Source organism: Thalassophryne amazonica, chromosome 1 (assembly GCF_902500255.1).
Source record: "Thalassophryne amazonica chromosome 1, fThaAma1.1, whole genome shotgun sequence".
NCBI lineage: Eukaryota > Metazoa > Chordata > Actinopteri > Batrachoidiformes > Batrachoididae > Thalassophryne > Thalassophryne amazonica.
The window spans coordinates 17,129,343-17,148,760 of record NC_047103.1 but is presented as its reverse complement, the minus strand read 5'-3'; the positions used below and the strand labels follow the sequence as shown (position 1 = coordinate 17,148,760).

The window sequence follows — 19,418 nt, the reverse complement described above, 5'->3', positions numbered from 1 at the left end:
TCACCCATATTGGCCTCTCTTCATTGGCTTCCTGTTAATTCTAGAATAGAATTTAAAATTCTTCTTCTTACTTATAAGGTTTTGAATAATCAGGTCCCATCTTATCTTAGGGACCTCGTAGTACCATATCACCCCAATAGAGCGCTTCGCTCTCAGACTGCAGGCTTACTTGTAGTTCCTAGGGTTTGTAAGAGTAGAATGGGAGGCAGAGCCTTCAGCTTTCAGGCTCCTCTCCTGTGGAACCAGCTCCCAATTCAGATCAGGGAGACAGACACCCTCTCTACTTTTAAGATTAGGCTTAAAACTTTCCTTTTTGCTAAAGCTTATAGTTAGGGCTGGATCAGGTGACCCTGAACCATCCCTTAGTTATGCTGCTATAGACGTAGACTGCTGGGGGGTTCCCATGATGCACTGTTTCTTTCTCTTTTTGCTCTGTATGCACCACTCTGCATTTAATCATTAGTGATCGATCTCTGCTCCCCTCCACAGCATGTCTTTTTCTTGGTTCTCTCCCTCAGCCCCAACCAGTCCCAGCGGAGGACTGCCCCTCCCTGAGCCTGGTTCTGCTGGAGGTTTCTTCCTGTTAAAAGGGAGTTTTTCCTTCCCACTGTAGCCAAGTGCTTGCTCACAGGGGGTCGTTTTGACCGTTGGGGTTTTACATAATTATTGTATGGCCTTGCCTTACAATATAAAGCGCCTTGGGGCAACTGTTTGTTGTGATTTGGCGCTATATAAAAAAATTGATTGATTGATTGATTATTTGTCTTTTTATATTTATATTTTTTATATTTACTTTTACACCTTTGCACTACGTGAGTTGTCTTTTAATTTTGTTGTACCTTGTGTATAATGACAATAAAAGCATTCTATTCTATTCTATTCTATTCTATTATGACCCCTCCTGGCCCGTGCACTATAAAACTATAAAACAAATTCAACAACAGCTCTCGTGGACATTCCTGCAGTCAGAATGAAAACTGCATGTCCTTAAAAAACCTGTGTCCTGAATTGTGACCATTTGAGGCACATCTGTGTAATAATCATGCTGTTTTATCAGCACCTGGATATGCTACATCTGTCAGGTGGGTGGATTATCTTCACAGTAAAATCTGAGAAGATGACTTTACTTTTAAAAAAAAAGTGTGGAAACCAATTGCCATGAAAAAGACAAGTGGGGAACAAGTCTTTTTTCATTTAAAATTATTGTAAATGGGAAAAAAAGGACTTGTGATTGGAAAATATAAGTGGGGGAACAAGTTCTCTTTTTCATTTAAAATTATTCTAAATGAGAAAAAAATACATGTAAGTGGGGAACAAGTCCTTTTTTCACATAAATTATTCTAAATGGAAAAAAATACATGTTCCAAGCAATCGGTTTCCACATTATTTTTTAAAGTCAATTTGGCAGGTTTTACAGTGTTGACAAAAAGTGAAGTGCTCCCTAAAGAACATCTTAAAAAATTTGAGAGAACCTAGAGATTGGTAAAAGAACACATACCTCTACCAACACTTCACATGTACAGTATCTCTATAACTATTAGAGATAAATATTTGCAGGATTATGTGAAAACTGCTGAACTGATTTGCTTGAGACTTGATGAAAGAATGGGGTGTGGCCCAAGAAAGAAATAAAATAACTTTTAACACACAGATTCTGTGGCAACTTATGATAATTCATGGCAAGCAATAATTTAGATAATATCACACCATTTATGCCTGATTTGATTCCCCATAAAGGTCTGTGCATTATCTCAGACAATATAAAAACTGTTGATTACCTCGCTTAACGAAAAAGAGGTGTATAAGGTTAGAACTCCCATCTTTTAGCAGAGAAACGCAGGAGGAAAGAGAAAAAAACACACAATAAAAGTAAGTGAAGAAAAACACACAAAACACACACTTTAACACACAGTACAAGAGCATGACTGAAAATGCAAGAGAAGGAAATTTAGTTTTAAGTGAAATGCAGTTGCTGGCTGTGGAAGAAGGAATGAAATAAACAAGCCAAAGAGCTTTTCTGAGGAAATTCTTGATTTGGATGATGATGCAGTGATGATGCAGACGGCGCTTTAAGTACCTTGGCAAAGGTGACGGTGCGTGTCGGTGTCTGCGGGCTGCAAATTGTGTTTATGCCTTTACCCTTGGTGTGGGCAAGGTTGCCTGCAAAATAAGCAACAGCGATAAATTGTGAGATTCAGTTGAACAAGCTGCACTGACTCACCAGTGCACATAGTCATGCATCTCTACCTATTTTTTTAAACTGACTATCAACATTTAAATGGTTATTAGTGGGAGAAATGTTGCATGAATCTGGCAATTATTGTTTGAAAAGAATGTTGAATTCTTGGTATACTGAAGACCGATTCTAAAGTCCCTCCTTTTTCTAATTGGATAAACTACAAGGATTACTCATTAGAATAGAATAGAATAGTCTTTATTGTCATTGTACGGGGGGTACAATGAAATTTGGGGTGCTCCCGCAGAGCTACTGTAAACCACAAAAAAATTGTTTAAATATAAAATATTTACTATATATATACAGTAGTGTTCAGAATAATAGTAGTGCTATGTGACTAAAAAGATTAATCCAGGTTTTGAGTATATTTCTTATTGTTACATGGGAAACAAGGTACCAGTAGATTCAGTAGATTCTCACAAATCCAACAAGACCAAGCATTCATGATATGCACACTCTTAAGGCTATGAAATTGGGCTATTAGTTAAAAAAGTAGAAAAGGGGGTGTTCACAATAATTGTAGCATCTGCTGTTGACGCTACAAGCTCAGAGCTATTATGTTCAAACTGCTTTTTTTTAGTAATCCTGTGAATCACTAACCTAGTATTTAGTTGTATAACCACAGTTTTTCATGATTTCTTCACATCTGCGAGGCATGGAGTCAACCAACTTGTGGCACCTCTCAGCTGTTATTCCACTTCAAGATTCTTTAACAACATTCCACAATTCATTCACATTTCTTGGTTTTGCTTCAGAAACAGCTTTTTTGATGTCACCCCACAAGTTCTCAGTTAGATTTAGGTCCGGGGATTGGGCAGGCCACTCCAAAACATTAATTTTGTTGGTTTGGAACCAAGATTTTGCTCATTTCCTAGTGTGCTTGGGGTCATTGTCTTGTTGAACCACCCATTTCAAGGGCATGTCCTCTTCAGCATAAGGCAACATGACCTCTTCAAGTATTTTGACATATCCAAACTGATCCATGATACCTGGTATGCGATACATAGGCCCAACACCATAGTAGGAGAAACATGCCCATATCATGATGCTTGCACCACCATGCTTCACTGTCTTCACTGTGAACTGTGGCTTGAATTCAGAGTTTGGGGGTCATCTCACAAACTGTCTGAGGCCCTTGGACCCAAAAAGAACAATTTTACTCTCATCAGTCCACAAAATATTCCTCCATTTCTCTTTAGGCCAGTTGATGTGTTCTTTGGCAAATTGTAACCTCTTCTGCACATGTCTTTTATTTAACAGAGGGACTTTGTGGGGGATTCTTGCAAATAAATTAGCTTCACACAGGCATCTTCTAACTGTCACAGCACTTACAGGTAACTCCAGACTGTCTTTGATCATCCTGGAGCTGATCAATGGGTGAGCCTTTGCCATTCTGGTAATTCTTCTATCCATTTTGATGGTTGTTTTCCGTTTTCTTCCATGCGTCTCTGTTTTTTTTGTCCATTTTAAAGCATTGGAGATCACTGTAGATGAACAGCCTATAATTTTTTGCACCTGCGTATAAGTTTTCCCCTCTCCAATCAACTTTTTAATCAAACTACTCTGTTCTTCTGAACAATGTCTTGAACGTCCCATTTTCCTCAGGCTTTCAAAGAGAAAAGCATGTTCAACAGGTGCTGGCTTCATCCTTAAATAGGGGACACCTGATTCACACCTGTTTGTTCTACAAAATTGACGAACTCACTGACTGAATGCCACACTACTATTATTGTGAAAACCCCCTTTTCTACTTTTTTTTACTAATAGCCCAATTTCATAGCCTTAAGAGTGTGCATGTCATGAATGCTTGGTCTTGTTGGATTTGTGAGAATCTACTGAATCTACTGGTACCTTGTTTCCCATGTAACAATAAGAAATATACTCAAAACCTGGATTAATCTTTTTAGTCACATAGCACTACTATTATTCTGAACACTACTGTGTATATATATATATATATATATATATATATATATATATATATATATATATATATATATATATATATATATATACACACACTCAACAAAAATATAAACGCAACACTTTTGGTTTTGCTCCCATTTTGTACGAGATGAACTCAAAGATCTAAAACTTTTTCCACATACAAAATATCACCATTTCCCTCAAATATTGTTCACAAACCAGTCTAAATCTGTGATAGTGAGCACTTCTCCTTTGCTGAGATAATCCATCCCACCTCACAGGTGTGCCATATCAAGATGCTGATTAGACACCATGATTAGTGCACAGGTGTGCCTTAGACTGTCCACAATAAAAGGCCACTCTGAAAGGTGCAGTTTTGTTTTACTGGGGGGGATACCAGTCAGTATCTGGTGTGACCACCATTTGCCTCATGCAGTGCAACACATCTCCTTCGCATAGAGTTGATCAGGTTGTCAATTGTGGCCTGTGGAATGTTGGTCCACTCCTCTTCAATGCCTGTGCAAAGTTGCTGGATATTGGCAGGAACTGGTACACGCTGTCGTATACGCCGGTCCAGAGCATCCCAAACATGCTCAATGGGTGACATGTCCGGTGAGTATGCCGGCCATGCAAGAACTGGGACATTTTCAGCTTCCAAGAATTGTGTACAGATCCTTGCAACATGGGGCCGTGCATTATCCTGCTGCAACATGAGGTGATGTTCTTGGATGTATGGCACAACAATGGGCCTCAGGATCTCGTCACGGTATCTCTGTGCATTCAAAATGCCATCAATAAAATGCACCTGTGTTCTTCGTCCATACATACCATAACCCCACCGCCACCATGGGCCACTCGATCCACAACACTGACATCAGAAAACCGCTCACCCACACGACGCCACACACGCTGTCTGCCATCTGTCCTGAACAGTGTGAACCGGGATTCATCCGTGAAGAGAACACCTCTCCAACGTGCCAAACGCCTGCGAATGTGAGCATTTGCCCACTCAAGTCGGTTACGACGACGAACTGGAGTCATGCGGCATCTGTGGCATTGTGCTGTGTGATAAAACTGCACCTTTCAGAGTGGCCTTTTATTGTGGGCAGTCTAAGGCACACCTGTGCACTAATCATGGTGTCTAATCAGCATCTTGATATGGCACACCTGTGAGGTGGGATGGATTATCTCAGCAAAGGAGAAGTGCTCACTAGCACAGATTTAGACTGGTTTGTGAACAATATTTGAGGGAAATGGTGATATTGTGTATGTGGAAAAAGTTTTAGATCTTTGAGTTCATCTCATACAAAATGGGAGCAAAACCAAAAGTGTTGCGTTTATATTTTTGTTGAGTGTATATATATATATATATATATATATATATATATATATATATACATGTAAACACATGAATAAAGTACAGTTTAAAAAGTGTCTGTAAACATTTAGGACAGTGATTGTGAACACTGGGGGCACAGAAGCCAACTTTTGCAGCCAGTTTATTTTTTAAAGACAAGTCATGGATACATGGATACATAAAGACAATGGATGGATACATAAAGACAAGCCAGGGGATGGATAAATTAACATTTCCAAGTCACTAAATACAACTTGGACTTTATTTACATCCATCATCAAATACAAACAGCATGGTATTGTACAGTAAATCAACCTGCAGAAGGCAGTTCTCAAAAACCAAGAGTTAACATGAGATATTCTTGTAGGAAAATCCTTCTCTGTGCCACTCCAACATGAAACTGTATAACCGGTGATGCAACAGAGAACATCTGGACTATGCACAGTTTCTCTAACCACAGCCACAGGACCTTGAAACTCCTTCAGATTTGCTGTGGGTGTTTTGTGGCTTCTCTCACTTGTCTTTTTGCATAGTCACACATATTTTTGAAAGCTACTCACTTCAGACTGGGGCTGGGTAGTGTTCAAATAACTGCATTACCAGTACCATTGATGATATATTTATTTACTTCAATACTTGTTCCTAAACAATACTTTTTTTTCAATACCAATATATATATTTCAAATCAACATTAATAAAAAGAAACTTACATTACATATTACAGAACAAAATGTTTTACTTTCAGTTCCATTGCACATTCATTGTTCTTTAATTACATAAAAACAAATTGTTTCAGCTCTTATGTTTCAGCATTTTGGCATTTTTTTCCCCACTCAACATAAAATTATAAACCAACATAAAATGATACCTATTTAATGTAACTTGACCATCTGTTAACATCTATGACGTGTTTGTGCAATGTTACATTAGCGAGCCAATCACCAGCATTCTCAGATCTTGTGATTAGCGTGTCTGCATGCTCATACTGTATGGTGTGAGTATCAAAATTTGGTATTTCTGGAATGATGGAATTTTTCACGACCTGATAGTATTGGGGGACTTCAATCGTGCCACAAAAGCATGGAAATTTAAAGCCCAGCCAGTCTGCAGCCAGATCTACCAAACAGAACCATACTGTTTGTATTTCTTAATGACTGACATGGAAATGTTCATGTATCCATCCCCTGACTTGTCTGAAGAAAACTGGCTGTAAAAGTTATGATTTATTTTAATAGTCCTTATATTTTGTCTGTCCAGTTACTTGTGATAAAATGGCTGTAATTTACAAATAGTTCATGAGTTTTTGTTGTTGTTGTTGTTGAACCCTATGACATATGGTATGGAAATAGAAGACTTAACAGTATTCCCTGAAAACTCCCTTCTGTCTGATCATTTTTTAATAACATTTACATTTACCCTGATGGACTACCCTGCAGTGGGGAATAAGTTTCATTACACTAGAAGTCTTTCAGAAAGCGCTGTAACTAGGTTTAAGGATATGATTCCTTCTTTATGTTCTCTAATGTCATATACCAACACAGAGCAGAGTAGCTACCTAAACTCTGTAAGGGAGTTAGAGTATCTCGTCAATAGTTTTACATCCTCATTGAAGACAACCTTGGATGCTGTAGCTCCTCTGAAAAAGAGAGCTTTAAATCAGAAGTGTCTGACTCCGTGGTATAACTCACAAACTCGTAGCTTAAAGCAGATAACCCGTAAGTTGGAGAGGAAATGGCGTCTCACTAATTTAGAAGATCTTCACTTAGCCTGGAAAAAGAGTTTGTTGCTCTATAAAAAAGCCCTCCGTAAAGCTAGGACATCTTTCTACTCATCACTAATTTCTTTTCAGCACTGTAGCCAGGCTGACAAAGAGTCAGAGCTCTATTGAGCTGAGTATTCGATTAACTTTAACTAGTAATGACTTCATGACTTTCTTTGCTAACAAAATTTTGACTATTAGAGAAAAAATTACTCATAACCATCCCAAAGATGTATCGTTATCTTTGGCTGCTTTCAGTGATGCCGGTATTTGGTTAGACTCTTTCTCTCCGATTGTTCTGTCTGAGTTATTTTCATTAGTTACTTCATCCAAACCATCAACATGTTTATTAGACCCCATTCCTGCCAGGCTGCTCAAGGAAGTCCTACCATTATTCAATGCTTCAATCTTAAATATGATCAATCTATCTTTGTTAGTTGGTTATGTACCACAGGCCTTTAAGGTGGCAGTAATTAAACCATTACTTAAAAAGCCATCACTTGACCCAGCTATCTTAGCTAATTATAGGCCAATCTCCAACCTTCCTTTTCTCTCAAAGATTCTTGAGAGGGTAGTTGTAAAACAGCTAACTGATCACCTGCAGAGGAATGGTCTATTTGAAGAGTTTCAGTCAGGTTTTAGAATTCATCATAGTACAGAAACAGCATTAGTGAAGGTTACAAATGATCTTCTTATGGCTTCGGACAGTGGACTTATCTCTGTGCTTGTTTTGTTGGACCTCAGTGCTGCTTTTGATACTGTTGACCATAAAATTTTATTACAGAGATTAGAGCATGTCATAGGTATTAAAGGCACTGCGCTGCGGTGGTTTGAATCATATTTGTCTAATAGATTACAGTTTGTTCATGTAAATGGGGAATCTTCTTCACAGACTAAAGTTAATTATGGAGTTCTACAAGGTTCTGTGCTAGGACCAGTTTTACTCACTTTATACATGCTTCCCTTAGGCAGTATTATTAGACGGTATTGCTTAAATTTTCATTGTTACGCAGATGATACCCAGCTTTATCTATCCATGAAGCCAGAGGATACACACCAATTAGCTAAACTGCAGGATTGTCTTACAGACATAAAGACATGGATGACCTCTAATTTCCTGCTTTTAAACTCAGATAAAACTGAAGTTATTGTACTTGGCCCCACAAATCTTAGAAGCATGGTGTCTAACCAGATCGTTACTCTGGATGGCATTTCCCTGATCTCTAGTAATACTGTGAGAAATCTTGGAGTCATTTTTGATCAGGATATGTCATTCAAAGCGCATATTAAACAAATATGTAGGACTGCCTTTTTGCATTTACGCAATATCTCTAAAATCAGAAAGGTCTTGTCTCAGAGTGATGCTGAAAAATTAATTCATGCATTTATTTCCTCTAGGCTGGACTATTGTAATTCATTATTATCAGGTTGTCCTAAAAGTTCCCTAAAAAGCCTTCAGTTGGTTCAGAATGCTGCAGCTAGAGTACTGACGGGGACTAGCAGGAGAGAGCATATCTCACCCGTGTTGGCCTCTCTTCATTGGCTTCCTGTTAATTCTAGAATAGAATTTAAAATTCTTCTTCTTACTTATAAGGTTTTGAATAATCAGGTCCCATCTTATCTTAGGGACCTCGTAGTACCATATTACCCCATTAGAGCGCTTCGCTCTCAGACTGCAGGCTTACTTGTAGTTCCTAGGGTTTGTAAGAGTAGAATGGGAGGCAGAGCCTTCAGCTTTCAGGCTCCTCTCCTGTGGAACCAGCTCCCAATTCCGATCAGGGAGACAGATACCCTCTCTACTTTTAAGATTAGGCTTAAAACTTTCCTTTTCGCTAAGGCTTATAGTTAGGGCTGGATCAGGTGACCCTGGACCATCCCTTGGTTATGCTGCTTTAGACGTAGACTGTGGGGGGGTTCCCATGATGCACTGTTTCTTTCTCTTTTTGCTCCGTATGCATCACTCTGCATTTAATTATTAGTGATCGATCTCTGCCCCCCTTCACAGCATGTCTTTTTCCTGGTTCTTTCCCTCAGCCCCAACCAGTCTCAGCAGAAGACTGCCCCTCCCTGAGCCTGGTTCTGCTGGAGGTTTCTTCCTGTTAAAAGGGAGTTTTTCCTTCCCACTGTAGCCAAGTGCTTGCTCATAGGGGGTCGTTTTGACCGTTGGGGTTTTTCATAATTATTGTATGGCCTTGCCTTACAATATAGAGCGCCTTGGGGCAACTGTTTGTTGTGATTTGGCGCTATATAAGAAAAAAGTTGATTGATTGATTGATTGATAATGCATTGTGGTTGTGCACAGAGGCAAAATTAAAAAACAAACAAACAAAAGCAAAAAATTTTGCTGTCCAAATACGTATGGACTTGACCGTACACATGATTTACTGATATACGTTTTTGTTTTCATTCCAGTCTCATTTCATGTACTACCAGAGACAAAATAATTCAAACACACTTTCAAATGGTATTTCTTGTCCTGACCTGTTTTCGTGAGTGGATGAGTGACAAGTTTGCGAATCAGCTCATTTTCTGATGACCTCAGCAGCAGAATGATGTCAGCTGACAGTGTGTCTCTGTTCTTGGCCAAAAGGCCTGCAGCATTGTAAATCACCTTGGAGTTGGGTTAAAAAAAAAAGTGTTGAAAAAAAAAATTCCCCTAAAGTTTCTCACATTATGGCTCAAGAGTTTGACATGTAGCATTTATGGACAAATGACATAAAAAAAATAATAATAATTTACCTTTCCAGCATAGTGGTGGATACCAAAGCTGAGATCAACTCTCTTTGGTCTCCAGAAAGACTTGGACTTGAGGTTATTGTCAAATTTCTCTGGGGAAGGAAAAAAAAAAAAAAAGAATGCTTAAAGGTTTATGATTGCAAAAGTAATATTTTACCGTTGATTTGTGATTTTTACTTTTCAGAAGGAATGTTTAAGTCTTGAGAATTAATATTATGGGTTTTCTTTGCGTGAGCATCTGGGAAACACTTGTCTGCAGCATGTCTCTAGTCACAGCCTCTAAAGGTGGTAACTCCTTCATGGGTATCTTGGTGGCTTCCCTCACTTGTGTCCATGCAGTTACTTTGTTTTTGAGGTTGGCCATGTTCAGGCAGGTTTAATTAATGATTGATTCCAATGAGCATCAAGAGCTGCTCAGTGATTTTAAAAATGCCCTGACTTGTGCTTCTCATTCACCCTTTGTCTTCATTGCTTTGCTACAAAAAAAACCAACGTGTCACAAGTTCCAAGCACAAGTGTATTTATATTATAAACACTCATTCTCAGTTGCTGTCACATGTGGCTGATAAATGACTGTAACGTGTTACACGTGTTAGCTCTCTGGTCAACATTTCCTGTAAACACAAAATTTGTGACCCACGTCCCCCTGAAGTAGCTGTTGAGACTGACCGACAAGGGTCTGATCTGTGGCCTGTGGGAAGCGACTCTCCTCATCCAAAAGAGAGAGCATCCCCATGGGCTTCTGCAGGAACAAGTCCAGGAGGGGTCGGTTGTCCTCGTACTCTATCATGCGAGCGTCGACCTCCTCATTCAGATACTCATCCTGGACGGCAACAGAAGACACAGAAAATTCAACAGTGAGAATGCAGCATTGTAGTTGTTACTGTTGTGGAGATAAATCTCTGGTTGTGCTGAGTTATAATTCAAGTAGTGAGCATTCATCTGGTGTTGTGCTTTTTTGTGGTGTCAACAAATCTCAAGTATAGATCTGAACTCAAAGGCTCACATTTGTTTGTCTCACTGCTGATCACGATAAAACATAATTAAATTTCACAGTAGATTTGAACATAGAGGAGACGCCACGGTTCCTCACTTCCAACCAGCACATTGTGGCACACAATGCAAGACAAGTGTTATTGCTAGTTTCGACATGCCAGTGAGGGTTTTTATGCTTTAAGGCGGGATCACCAACCCTGTTCCTGGAGGGCACCTGCCCTGCATGTTTTCTAACTCTCCCTGTTCCACTCTCAGGTAATTAACTCTGTTAGGTGTTCTCACCAAATCAAGAGCTGGAAAACACCATTTAAAAAAAAAAAAAAATCAGGTGCGACTTGAGCAGGTAGACGTGGAAAACATACAGAGCAGGTACTCTCCAGGAACAGGGTTGGAGACCCCTGCTTAAGGTGTCGTCACACTATGACAGATTGAGTAAACTGATTCGTAAACAATTTAAATAATTTGTCCAGTGACAAAAATCGCTTCACCCATCGGATGACATTACATTTCCACTGGCAACACAAAGACCTACATTCAGTAGAATGACTTTCCCAGTTTCAAGACATATATACTCTGTGGGGAAGCCGGATTTGAGTGGGATTCACTAAGGCCAATGTGGCTAGAATCTGGCTAGCTCTGGGATCATGATGATAAATTTCCTCACTATGTCTGTGCTCACAGCGACTATGTCTGTGCCCACAGTGTCCTCTCCACTGTGGTGGCACTCATTGTGGTTGCAATGATGAGGACAGCAAACAACCTTTCTTTGTTGCACCTTTGAGCCAAGAAAATCTGCTGGATGCATTTCCTTCCATGTGTCACACATGTCCATATCACACACCCACGCTTTCATGTCCTGAACCACACACACACACACACACACACACATGCATGTACGCACGCACGCACGCACGCACACACACTTCTCAATCTGGCTGGATGAGCCAGATTTGACAAACAGATCTGAACACTATCCGGTTAGACAGCGGTCTGTTTTGAATCCAGCTCGAGCTGGATTAAGGACCTTCCCAAGTGCCCTTAGTGATTTTCCAGTCAGGCTGGGATTTAAACCAAGGATCTCTGGTCTCAAGCCCAATGCTTAACCACTAGACCATCACTTCCCCAGTGTGGAAATATAATCTCTTTACCTAGACCTGGGTCTTCCCCGGGGTCTCCTTCCATCTGGATGTGCCTGGAGCACCTCCTTAGGGAGGATCCCAGATGCCCGAACCACCTCTGCTGGCTCCTTTCAATGCGAAGTAGCAGTGGCTCTACACAGACAGACAGAGCTTCTCACCTTTCTCTAAGAGAGACACCGGCCACCCTCCTAAGGAAACCCATTTTGGTCACTTGTACCCACAAACTAGTTCATTCGGTCATGCCCCAACCCTCATAACCATAGGCGAGAGTAGGAACGAAGATTGACCAGTAGATCGAGAGCTTCACCTTTTGGCTCAGCTCCCTTTTTGTCACAACAGTACCATAGAGCGAATGCCCTGGTGCGCTGATTCTCCGGACAATCTCACGCTCCGTTGTCCCCTCACTCGTGAACAAGACCCCGAGGTACTTGAAACCCTTCACTTGGCGTAAGACCTCATTCCCTACCCAGAGAAGGCAATCCAATGGTTTCCTGCTGAGAACCATGGCCTTAGATTTAGAGGTGCTGATCCTCATCTCAGCCGCTTCACACTCCATTGCAAACTGGATGGGCATACTCCCAGGCACCCTCCAGGATCCTTGTGAGAATGAAGAGCTGGTTGGTTGCTCCATAGCCAGGATGGAACCTGTATTGTTCCTCTTCCACCTCGTAGTTATAAATTATTAAAGAAAGAACTTGTAGGATCTCATTCCCCTTGTGTTTCTGCTCATGGATTTAAAATGGGCTTAAGTTCCACATTTTCATCCACTGGATTATTTCATTTCATATAAGCACTGATCTCACAGCACACCACAATCCCTTCATGCTGTGAGTAGATGGTTGCAATATGGGCACCGGTACTCATATACAACCCCAATTCCAATGAAGTTGGGACGTTGTGTAAAATGTAAATACAAACAGAATACAATGATTTGTAAATCCTCTTCAATCTATGTTGAATTGAATACACTACAAAGACAAGATATTTAATGTTCAAACTGATAAACTTTATTGTTTTTGTGCAAACACTCAATAAGCCTTTGGGAACTGAGGACACTAATTGTTGAAGCTTTGTAGGTGGAACTCTTTCCCATTCTTGCTTGATGTGCGACTTCAGTTGTTCAACAGTCCAGGGTCTCCGTTGTCATATTTTACGATTCATAATGCGTCACACATTTTCAATGGGCAACAGGTCTGGACTGCAGGCAGGCCAGTCTAGTACTCGCACTCTTTTACTACGAAGCCACGCTGTTGTAACACTTGCAGAATGTGGCTTGGCATTGTCTTGCTGAAATAAGCAGGGATGTCCCTGAAAAAGACATTGCTTGGATGGCAGCATGTGTTGCTCCAAAACCTGGATGTACCTTTCAGCATTGATAGTACCATCACAGATGTGTAAGTTGCCCATGCCATGGGCACTAACACACCCCCATACCATCACAGATGTTGGCATTTGAACTTTGCGCTAGCAACAATCTGGATGGTCTTTTTCTCTTCTGTCTGGAGGACACGACGTCCATGATTTTCAAAAACAATTTGAAATGTGGACTCATCAGACCACAGGGCACTTTTCCACTTTGCATCTGTCCATTTTAAATGAGCTCAGGCCCAGAGAAGGCGGCGGTGTTTCTGGATGTTGTTGATGTATGGCTTTTGCTTTGCATGGTAGAGTTTTAACTTGCACTTGTAGATGTAGCAATGAACTGTGTTAACTGACAATAGTTTTCTGAAGTGTTCCTGAGCCCACGTGGTAAAATCCTCTGAAAATTGCGGTAAGATTCTCTGAATCTTCTGAATATATTATGGACTGTAGATGATGGAATCCCTAAATTCGTTGCAATTGACCATTGAGAAACATTGTTCTTAAATTGTTGGAGTATTTTTTACGCAGTTGTTCACAAAGTGGTGATCCTCGCCCCATCTTTGCTTGTGAACAGCTGAGCCTTTTGGGGATGCTCCTTTTATGCCCAATCATGACACTCACAATTAGTGTTCTCAGTTCCCAAACACTTATTGAGTGTTGTTAGAAGGAAAGGTGATGTAACACAGTGATAAACATACCTCTATCCCAGCTTTTTTGAAATGTATTGCAGGCATCCATTTCAAAATGAGCAACTATTTGCACAAAAACAATAAAGTTTATCAGTTTGAACATTAAATATCTTGTCTTTGTGGTGTATTCAATTGAATATAGGTTGAAGGGCATTTGCAAGCCATTGTATTTTTTTTGTATTTACATTTCACACAACGTCCCAACTTCATTGGAATTGGGGTTGTATCTGGGCCCGATGCCAATGATTCCCAAGAGTGAATTTAAAATCTGATGCTAACTGTCATCAACTCCTAATTGACCCTCATTTGGGATGATTTATTGTACTTCACCATGGGCGAGACTAAATGATTTAATATTAGCAAACCATTCTTTGGCCCCTCAAGGCAAAACACACCCAAGAGATCCCATAAAAGAGACCCATTCTCCCCTAAATAAAGACAACAGCATATTTTACCCCTGGCTGCCATTTCTCTTAATGTGTCTAGTGACAAATGATGACATGTTATCACCATTTAGATGGAAATGAGGTGGTACCAAGGTGAATAATGCACACAGAGTACCTTCCTGGTGGTATTCGAGCATTCAGAACACTTTGGCTAAAGTGACAAGTCATCTAGAAGTTGCACTTTACCTGTTCCCAGGCGAATATGTGTTGGTTGAAGTAAAACTGAATCTGCTCATTGGCGATGTTGATGCAGAGCTGCTCAAAAGAGTTTTTCTTGAAGTTCTCAAAACCAAAGATGTCCAGGATACCGATGTTCAAGCCCTTGTCATCCTCCCTGTTGAACAGAACAATGAAGAAACTTGATCATATTTTGTACCCTGTTTATTGTGGTGGCCTCTGGTGGACAGCATGACTGTGTACGGAGGTAGTGCAGTTGCTATTAGAGCAAGAAAAACCCTGGTTCGTGATGACACATGCCCCACTTTCCTCATGCACTTGGACTAGCACCTAGAACAGCGTCCTATATAAAACATCTGACAAGTCAGAATTCAGATCCATACCAGATCTTTGGTGGTGACCCCAAGCAAAATGGGACAAGCCCAAAAAACAAAAGAAAACAACAAATCCATTGCAGCCTCTGGCACCTGTTTCTTTCTGTCCCCTGAATTCTACTAGACATAGACAGTTCTGTCTTTTTCAAAAAAAATCAAGGTGCACTTCTCAAATTAATCCTGTTTAAGCATTTCTGAGCTAAATAGAACCTCATCGAAACACAAGCTCTTATTAATGTTTCACATTTGTTTCTCATTCAAAGGCCATTTGTCTTATCTTTCTCTTGCTCACTGTATCTTGACAGTAACCACAACTACTGTGACTACGTTTACATGCAGTTAATATTTGGGTTAAGGTCAATATTCCAGTTTCTGAATCATTAGGAATAACCCATTTACATGCTTAAGCAGACAGAGTTACTCCTGTATACATGGTCATTGGTATCATTTGGAATATCCCCATCAAAACAGCGAGCGTAGTCTCTGGACCTGTTGCCAGAGTTGGCGCAGCTCCGCACAGCAGAGAGAGTGGCGGTGTGAGTGGCCCTACCGAGCCCGCAGACTCAGTAAGCGCATCGGAGGCACAGCAATCGCTTTGATGCCGACCGGTGCCGTGACCGGCCCGCCTGATAAGGACGCAGAACACAATGCGCTGTTTACATCTGCTTCTGTGGTGTCCGGTGGGTTGCGTGCGCTGCATATGAGGTCTGTGAGAAAAATAACGTACCTTTTTATTTTTTTCAAAAACTATATGGATTTGAATCACGTGCGATTACATCAGCCAACCTTGAATCCTCGTGCGCATGCGTGAGTTTTTTCACGCCTGTTGGTTACGTCATTTGCCTGTGGGCAGGCTTTGAGTGAGGAGTGGTCCATCCCCCTCGTCGGAATTCCTTTGTCTGACTTCTTCCTGAGAGACTGGCGCTTTGCTTTATCAAAATTTTTTCAGAACCTGTGAGGCAGATCGAAGTGGACACCATTCGAGAAATTCAGCTGGTTTTCGGTGAAAATTTTAACGGCTGATGAGAGATTATGGAGTGTTGCTGTTGCTTTAAGGACTTCCCACGGGACGTCGCACCGCGCTCTGAGGCGCCGTCGTCAGCCTGTTTCGAGCTGAAAACCTCCAAATTTAAGCCTCTGTTGACCCAGGACATCGTGAGAGAACAGAGAAGTTTCAGAAGAGCTCGGGATCAGCAGTTTATCCGGACATTCCACAGTTAAAGGAGATTTTGTAATGAAAGACGTGCGGACGGATTGGCGCGTCGGCAGGCAGCCGGCACGGCGTGCCGCCACAGGAAAAACACCTCCGTGTTGATAACCATTTGTAAAAACCAGGCGGCTTTTGATGGCTTTCAGTTGAGTATCTGAGAAATTGTTTAACAGCTGGACATGTTCCAACTTGTCCTTAAGGCTTCCAACAGAGCATATTCGAATATGAGCATATTCGGGGTTTTGCGGGTGTTTACATGGCCGTGCGCAACCGGGTTATTGCTAATATTCCGGTTATGAAAGGGTTATGAAAGGGTTATTGGCTGCATGTAAACGTAGTCAATGAAGCTGCCCCATCAACCTTTTTCTCATGTTCCTTACAAACCATCATTATTTTTAAAATATTAACTTTATCCCAGTGCCTGGAGAACTTTACCAGTTTGGTTCGGAGTCCTCTCATTCACATGTGCACCTCTTCTTCTTTCCTTTATGTCATGCTTTTCCTTTTCTGTCAATGTTGAGATTTTGATTATTAAGGTGTCATGTTATTCTGTCCACTCCTAAAGTGTACAAATAGAATGGCTTCTCAGTGAGTGCAACAAATGATTTCTTTGTAATCCGGTGAAACCATAACATCAGGTTCTCTGTTACTATAAAATCTGATTCATTCTGTCCGAAATGTAAAGATTTTTTTCCCCGTGATGAACAGATAATCCTTCTGGCACATTGAATCCATACTGGCTCAAAATTGTTTGAGATAAACAGTTGCGACCTTGAGTTTGTCCTTTCAAGGTCAACAAAGGTCAAAGGTCCTATCAAGTCCTTCTCTCCAGTCCATAGGTGTGATAGCCATGTCCCAAACTGAAGAAAAGTTTGCTTGCAGTGCCAGGACCAATGCAGATCCATCTTTAGTTGTATCTTTAATCATTTCCTTGTAGCAGCCATTCGAAATGAGGTGGACCTGTTTTAGCTGAACACAATATTCTTGACAAATTTTAATCTGGGTTCTGTCACTTGCATTCTACTGAAACAGCTCTTCTTAGAGTTTCAAATGATATTTTAATGCAGAGATGCAGGTGAATATTCGATACTTGTACTTTTGGATCTGTCTGCAGCTTTTGACACTGTTGATCATGGTATTTTAATTGACAGATTAAGGACATGGGTGGGCATTTCTGTGTCAGCGCTAGATTGTTTTTTCTCCCAATTCAGTTCAGACTGCAATTTAAAATATTGGTGATGGCTTTTAGAGCTCTGCACGGCCAAACACTATTTTACATCACTGAATTCTTGCACCCATATGTAACAAGCGGGTCTCTGAGGTCCTCGTACCAGAACCTGTTGGTTGTACCAAGGTCAAGGCTGAAGACCAAAGGAGACTGTTTATTTGAGGTTGTGGCACCCAAAGTGTGGAATGCACTGCCACTACACCTACATTCTGTGGACTCTGTTGGAACTTTTAAGGAGAAGCTCAAGACCTATTTGTACAGACTTGCTTTTAACTAGTTTTATGTTATTGCTGTTTTTAGTTTCTGTATTTTTACCTCCGCCAAGGAGGTTATGTTTTCAGTCGTGTCCGTTTGTTTGTTGGTTGGTTGGTTGGTTGGTTGGTTTGTTAGCAGGATTACTCAAAAAATCCTCAATGGATTTCAATGAAATTTTTACCAGGGATGTATCTTGGCCTAACTTAGAAGTCATTAAATTTTGGTAATGATCCGGAACACGATCCAGATCCAGTAATTTTTTAATGATTCTTTATACACTCAACAAAAATATAAACGCAACACTTTTGGTTTTGCTCCCATTTTGTATGAGATGAACTCAAAGATCTAAAACTTTTTCCACATACACAATATCACCATTGCCCTCAAATATTGTTCACAAACCAGTCTAAATCTGTGATAGTGAGCACTTCTCCTTTGCTGAGATAATCCATCCCACCTCACAGGTGTGCCATATCAAGATGCTGATTAGACACCATGATTAGTGCACAGGTGTGCCTTAGACTGCCCACAATAAAAGGCCACTCTGAAAGGTGCAGTTTTATCACACAGCACAATGCCACAGATGTCGCAAGATTTGTCATGCTGACAGCAGGAATGTCAACCAGAGCTGTTGCTTGTGTATTGAAGGTTCATTTCTCTACCATAAGCCGTCTCCAAAGGTGTTTCAGAGAATTTGGCAGTACATCCAACCAGCCTCACAACCGCAGACCACGTGTAACCACACCAGCCCAGGACCTCCACATCCAGCATGTTCACCTCCAAGATCGTCTGAGACCAGCCACTCGGACAGCTGCTGAAACAATCGCTTTGCATAACCAAAGAATTTCTGCACAAACTGTCAGAAACCGTCTCAGGGAAGCTCATCTGCATGCTCATTGTCCTCATCGGGGTCTCGACCTGACTCCAGTTCGTTGTCGTAACCGACTTGAGTGGGCAAATGCTCACATTCGCTGGCGTTTGGCACGTTGGAGAGGTGTTTTCTTCACGGATGAATCCCGGTTCACATTGTCCAGGGCAGATGGCAGACAGCGTGTGTGGCGTCGTGTGGGTGAGCGGTTTTCTGATGTCAATGTTGTGGATCGAGTGGCCCATGGTGGCGGTGGGATTATGGTATGGGCAGGTGTCTGTTATGGACGAAGAACACAGGTGCATTTTATTGATGGCATTACCCCATCCCCGTAGAGACGGTGCCTGCTCCCAGACCACCAATAACCAGCAAAAATCTATTTAAGCATAAAAATTCAAAAAGAAAAAATAATATAGCACCTTCAACTGCACCACAGACTAAAACAGTTAAATGTGGTCTATTAAACATTAGGTCTCTCTCTTCTAAGTCCCTGTTGGTAAATGATATAATAATTGATCAACATATTGATTTATTCTGCCTAACAGAAACCTGGTTACAGCAGGATGAATATGTTAGTTTAAATGAGTCAACACCCCCGAGTCACACTAACTGTCAGAATGCTCGTAGCACGGGCCGGGGCGGAGGATTAGCAGCAATCTT

General features: G+C 40.9%; 1 protein-coding gene across 1 annotated transcript in view; it reads right to left on the bottom strand.

Annotated features, from left to right (window-relative positions):
• Positions 1-19,418, bottom strand: part of myo3a (myosin IIIA) — a 182,750-nt gene that overhangs the window by 43,563 nt on the left and 119,769 nt on the right. The window contains exons 20-25 of the mRNA XM_034166350.1: positions 14,833-14,980; positions 10,684-10,837; positions 10,018-10,106; positions 9,760-9,889; positions 2,078-2,160; positions 1,779-1,820 (exon numbers count right to left, since the gene is read on the bottom strand). Coding sequence (XP_034022241.1) covers positions 1,779-1,820; positions 2,078-2,160; positions 9,760-9,889; positions 10,018-10,106; positions 10,684-10,837; positions 14,833-14,980 — 646 coding nt within the window. The remainder of the gene's footprint in view (positions 1-1,778; positions 1,821-2,077; positions 2,161-9,759; positions 9,890-10,017; positions 10,107-10,683; positions 10,838-14,832; positions 14,981-19,418) is intronic.